The sequence below is a fragment of the Barbus barbus genome (assembly GCF_936440315.1).
Source record: "Barbus barbus genome assembly, chromosome: 16".
Taxonomy (NCBI): Eukaryota; Metazoa; Chordata; class Actinopteri; order Cypriniformes; family Cyprinidae; genus Barbus; species Barbus barbus.
Window position 1 is genome coordinate 28413965 of NC_136744.1, and position 6425 is coordinate 28420389.

At 34.3% G+C, this 6425-nt stretch overlaps 1 protein-coding gene across 1 annotated transcript in view; it reads right to left on the reverse strand.

The window, feature by feature from the left end:
- LOC306882101 (acyl-coenzyme A oxidase-like protein) overlaps positions 1-1759 on the reverse strand; it is a 43647-nt gene extending 41888 nt beyond the window's left edge. Inside the window, exons 1-4 of the mRNA XM_079436569.1 lie at positions 1582-1759; positions 1342-1438; positions 958-1044; positions 563-649 (exon numbers count right to left, since the gene is read on the reverse strand). Of these exons, the coding sequence (XP_079292695.1) occupies positions 563-649; positions 958-1044; positions 1342-1438; positions 1582-1706 (396 nt within the window). The 5' untranslated portion in view covers positions 1707-1759. The remainder of the gene's footprint in view (positions 1-562; positions 650-957; positions 1045-1341; positions 1439-1581) is intronic.
- Positions 1760-6425: the final 4666 nt, after the last annotated feature.

Consider the following 6425-nt stretch of genomic DNA (forward strand, 5'->3'; position numbering starts at 1 on the left):
CTGTTTTCGCGTGTAAACAGTGCTTGATCTGTGCATATTTCTCTCCTGATTCAGACAAGACGACTTTTTCAACGAAGGAAGCACAATTATGGATCGAGGACTTGCATTTCAGCCGAAAGCAACAGATTGAAGTTAAAACATCTTAATGATGGATTTGTTTTTTGCTTTTCACGTCACAAGAAATTAATTGATGGACTGGAGTGGTGTTGATTATTGTGATGTTTTTATCAGCTGTTTGGACTCTCATTCTGACGGCACCCATTCACTGCAGAGCATCCATTTCTGAGCAAGTGATGGAATGCTACATTTCTCCAAATCTGATGAAGAAATAAACTCATCTGCATCTTATATGGCCTGAGGGTGAGGAAGCTTTCAGCCAATTTAAACTGTTGGGTAAATTATACCTTTAAATCAATAATTCCAGTCAGTCTTGCAATAAACAAACAACACATGCAAACTCATGGAGACTGAAATGATGAGGACTTTGACTTGCAAACACATTTGTTAACATCTATTGCGCATGTTCGAGGTCTGGAGGGCACAGAATTTATTCCTGACTTACTGAAAGAGGGAGATACCACTTCATCTTCTGCTCTGGACTGCCTAGATTATTGACAGCACCTCCGTACAGTCCACACACAACACCGAGCTGAGGGTGACAGCAAACAGTGCAGTGTGACTTTTCAAATGTGGAATAAATGCAAATATGTAGTGTCATGCATGCCAACACGACATGCAAAAGTCCTGAGAACAACTCAAAAGTAAAAAATCCTGTTGCTGCTTATTTCAGTGTAATTATTATGAAGCAACTGAAATACAAAAGTTAATCGATTTCTAAAAGTTGCAAATACAATTTACAAATTTCAAGCATAATTCAATGTTACTTGCCGTTTGTTTGTGAAATTTACTAACAATTTCTGAGTTGTTCAAAACTTTTTTTTCACAAAACTGACAAACCTTGACTCCTGTGGCCATGTCAGCGGAGCAGATGATCTCAGTGATGCCTAAATTCTTGTGTATTAAGCCTTTTTGCTTCTCTTTTAGCTAAACAAAGGCAAATAAATAGGTTTTAAATAGGCATTACGCTAAAAAAGTAACATTCTACTTCCTGCATGTTTTTTTATGCAGTGGTTTTATGATGGCATGTCAAAAACACATTTTTTTGTTCCTTATACCATGGTAAAACCATGCTTTTAAGACTTTTACCATGTTAACTTACAATGTTAAGCCTTGGAGGATAATGCAATGTGAATTTAAGTACTAGAAAATATATCACAGTGCTATTGTTTTTCAAATAACTTTAGGATGGTAACTTTTTGAAGTCTCTCATTTCTCATGTACCTGATTTCGAAGGTGTTCTTTCATGAAAGGCAGTCTTAACATGTGATATAGCCTCTCTGCAGTCAGGTCTCTGCTCTGATCCAGAGTCAGTTCATAACTGCACCGAGAACACAGCGAACTCTCGTAAATTCAAACGAAGCGCAAAATGCATTTAAATCTATTATATCATTAAAAAAACTGCGCACAGCCTCCATCGTCCTCAAGATAACTCCCGTGAATCAGGAAACACGGTTTACTAACCTGCTGCACTGAAACAGTTCACACGCTGAAATCGCGTCACGAAAAGCATCTTTAATCTCCCAGAATTCTCCATCTAGATATCTGGCAAGGCTGCAGGACTGTATTTGATTCTTGGATGATAACATGGCTTGAGTTCCTCGTGTTGTCACTTTCACTGTAACTGTATCATTCCACTTCCGCGTATGGATGATGTCACCGCGTTGCGTGGCAACACGGCCAATTCACTTTTTTTTCCCGCCAAATGAATTAACATATCCTCCTGAGAGCCAGCTATGGAGTTTTTGCCTCTGTAGTGGACATTCTATTTCAGTGAATTTCTCTGAGACCTCACGTCACAGTTGTAAATATGTCATATCACATATAAATATGATTATATTTTGTAATTGTCATTTAAATCTGAATAATTTTCAAATTGTTTGTCATAAAGCAACATCTCAGGAAAATGTTATGGGTTTTCTAAATGAAATATGACTTCCTGTTATGAAACAGGACATCATTTCATACATGTCCACTGTAGAGGACACCAGGACTAAAAGCATGTTTATTGTGCATTTTGGGAGACATAACAATTGAATAGGAAAATTCATTATTTATTAATTGTCTAATGAAATATTAGATATTATTATGAAAATCTGGTCATTTATTACTCCCATTATAACAATAATTTTTTCAACATGCTGTCCCAAGAGCAACACATTAATATGCAAATTAGATACAGTGTAAAGATGCATTGTGTTTAATGGGAAAACCAGTTTATGCAAATTTTTACACACATACTGCATAAAACAAAATGGTATATCAAATCATTTTGTTATATATTTTATAACATAGAAACAAAGTTTAGTATAAAAAAATCCCGAAACCTAAAAATTGATTGATTTAAAATAAAATCCTATTGTTTTTGCCTTTTTGATGTCTATTCATGCCATTTTATTTTTTTAAAAAAAACTGAGTCCTTGTGTCCTCTACAGAGGACATAGAAAAAAATATGAATAAAATATAATTTTTCAAAAATGTTATTTTTCCTTTTTTTTTTTCGTATGGTCTAAACAATGTAATGACATGAAAAAAATACAAAATTCACAAAACTTTTTTTTTTTGGAGGGGTCTCAAATTGTACTCATTTATGAGGTTTCCAAATTTTACGAAAATTATAACACATAGATCAGGTATCCTCAAATCTGGCCCACTCCTGCAGAGTTTAGCTCTAACCCTAATCAAACACACCTGAGCTGCTAATCAGAGTCTTCAAGATCAATAGAAAATCACAGGTAGGTGAGTTTGATCAGGATTGGAGCTAAACTCTGCAGCAGATTGGACCTCCAGGGAAAGATCTGAGGAGCCCTGACACAGTTGATCGATGGTGATTTAAAAAAAAAAACAAAAAAAAACTTTTAGCTAAAAAGTAGACTACCGGGTTTTTATTTCTTATAAAAAGTTCTTTCCAAGTATAAAAAAAAAAAATATATTATAATAAGGAGACTTCTTTGTGTAACATAATTTTTTTTTAATCTTTGTTAAAGAGTAATTTTGATTTATTGCTTGATGTATCTCGTCCTTATCAAAAAAGTCATAAATTACAAGACGGTATAGGCCTATATTTCATTTTGTCTCGTGCTGAATTCTAAAGTTTTTGTGTGTTTTTGAAAGTAAAAAGGTGATATATTTATCATAGGACTGTAAAAGGATAACATGTAACACATCTCTTCTATCTTTATTTGACCCTCTAACTCTACACTGTAAAAAATGATCGTGATTTTAACGGTAAAAAACTGTGAAAATGCTACGGTAAAAACCTGTTACATGGTTAACGGAAAGCTCCTGTAAAATTTACAGGGAAAAACCGTAAACTGACGTTCCCAGAATTCCCTGCGTTCCATTTCAAATTCTGTTTGAATTTGACATTTTTTCTTTGAAATAACTATGTTTCTTCTTAGTTTTTTCTTATCAGTTATGTTGTTAAATTCATGTTTATAGCATATTTCAGTTTAATGAGTCTCACCATGATGGTGTTTAGTGCTTGTGTGAATGACACTGTGCACCTTCTGTGTATGCGATTGTTTAAAAGTTGCTTGTGATGGGCTTTGGCTCATCATGTGACTTTCTCATCATCACCTGCATTTGGTGGATATCAGTGTATTTCAAAGGAACAAAACAGATTTCAGTACTTTAATAGGTTGGTATATTAAGATTATATCAGTTAAAGAAATTACGGTATTTAGCTGTAAATTTAAGTTAAAACCGTAAAACCTAAAACGTTGCTACCATATTTTTTACGGTAGAATTCTGGCAACCACAGCTGCCAGTTTTTTACCGTAAATTTGTAAATTACCGTGTACACTGTAAAACAAAAAAGTTAAGCCAACTTAAAATTGTAAGGCAACCAGCTTCAGCAGATTTTTGAGTTCTCTCAACTTATTTTTGTAGGAGATTCTCAACTTTTAGTTGTATAAACTTAAAACTTAAACTTTTTTTTTTTTACAGTGTAGCACTCTCTATTCTAATTCTATTCTTTGCAAAATACTAACACTAGCGTTTCTAATCTTTTTGCATTCTATCAATTTGTTTTCTTTTTATTTATTATAAAATTAACAAAAGCAAAAAAAGGCCTCTAACACTACTTTGCTCTATTCTTTTTCTATTCTACCTGTTTTCTTTTTATTTATTATATAATTTTTAAAAAACGTGCTGTGTACTGCGTTAAGCTAACTGAGACTTGTTTGCTCTTTTGTTGGTTTTGATTGCTTCCATTGTCCTCATTTGTAAGTCGCTTTGGATAAAAGCGTCTGCTAAAATGACTAAATGTAATGTAACGGTCAGCAATGATGCCATTATATGAAATGAGAGGAGTGGCCTACAGCTCTACTGGATTATGTCCTATCCAGGTTAGATTGTTCCTCCCATTCTTATCACTGGCACAGCCAGGCGCCGGAGCAGAAGCAAATAAACTACTGGCTGCTTCACAGGTCAGCGTAGCCTTAGAAAAAAACATAACCACTGCCCATACGAAAATGTCAAATATGACATAAAGTGCCCTATATCATCAGTAATATTTGTTATTCTAAAGCGATATTTAATTTTTACATACAGTAAGAGGACATTCTTTGGGTAGATAAAGATATACAGTTTATATCATATAAAATCTCCACAGTAAAATTGGTATATTATATACATATATTAAGAATATCTGTGTAACCTGCATGATTTTTATATGGTATTTTATGTAGCAACTATGTCAACAATGTACTGGCTATATTTTATTTATATATGCAACTTTATTAAAACAACATACAAAAAACCTGTTTATATTATGTTTTTGTTTTGTTATGTTTATATTCTTTTATTTTACTATCTATCTATCTATCTATCTATCTATCTATCTATCTATCTATCTATCTATCTATCTATCTATCTATCTATCTATCTATCTATCTATCTATCTATCTATCTATCTATCTACAATGATAGAAATTAGCTTCTTTTTTTAATCTCCCAAAAACCTAAACAGTCTAAATTATCAAGCCATTTTGATTTTGGAGTGAATAACCAGCGCTCTCTTCCACCTTCAATACCACGACTGAGATGAGACCCTTGAGCAAGGCACCAAACCCCCAACTGCTCCCCAGGTGCTGCAGCAATATGGCCGGGTGTGTGTTCACGGTGTGTGTGTGTTCACTGCTGTGTGTGTGTTCACGGTGTGTGTGTGTTCACTGCTGTGTGTGTGTTCACGGTGTGTGTGTGTTCACTGCTGTGTGTGTGTTCACTGCTGTGTGTGTGTTCACTGCTGTGTGTGTGTTCACGGTGTGTGTGTGTTCACTGCTGTGTGTGTGCACGTTGGATGGGTTAAACGCAGAGGACAAATTCCGAGTATGGGTCACCATACTTGGCCACACGTCACATCACTTCACTTCACATTCACTAAATTTGTTTATGCCTGGCTGCGCAAATCATTTTACTCCAGACTGTTTTCTGAATGGGGGGAACTTCAAGGCAGGTTTGGTTAAAAAGTTCAAACTCAAGGATGGATCACTTCCACAGAAGAGAGGGGCAGGGTGAGAAGTGCTCATTAGCATGTAAAGAGATATGCACTGAAACGAGTCACTGTGAACTGTTTTTGACAAGGTAAAAGGGTATTGTTTTACACGACCACTGAGACCATTTCAAGAAGACCCTAATGAATCATACCACCTTGTGGAAAATGGGCATCTGATGTCCCCTTTGAAGCACAGCCACCACAAAATCAGACTTACTTTAAAATCATGCTGAGGTTAAATACAGATTTAAAATCAGAACAAGAAATAATTTAATAGCTATGATACTGTTTCTGAAATCAATGTTTGCATGGCTATGACAGGAAATACAATGTCTTAGAAAAAAAGAGTTAATCTTAAAAAATAAAGCATATGCATAAACCCATATAGGAGATATAAGAGTTGTCAGATAAGCATGTTATAAACTTCTGAAACATTGGTGTTTCGTATTTTAGAGCAGTTACTGCAATTTATGGAAAAAAAACTAAAAATTAAGACTGTATGTGAGAGTATGTGTGAAAAAAATTAACCCCCTTTGTAATCCTTAACATTTTCATAAGTAGCTGTAATTTAATTACACATTTTTGTTTCTCAGTAACTGTAACTGATTACAATTACTTAATTTTGTTGTAATTAAATTACGTAATTCCGTTACATGTAACATATATAATTTATGTTTTTTTCTGTTGTTGTGTACATTTATGTCCATAGGCTATACTGTGTGTGTTTGTGTGTGTGTGTTTATGTGGTTTATGAGGACACAAATTTGTATAATGACATGGGTATGACAGAGGTATTACAATATGAAGGTGG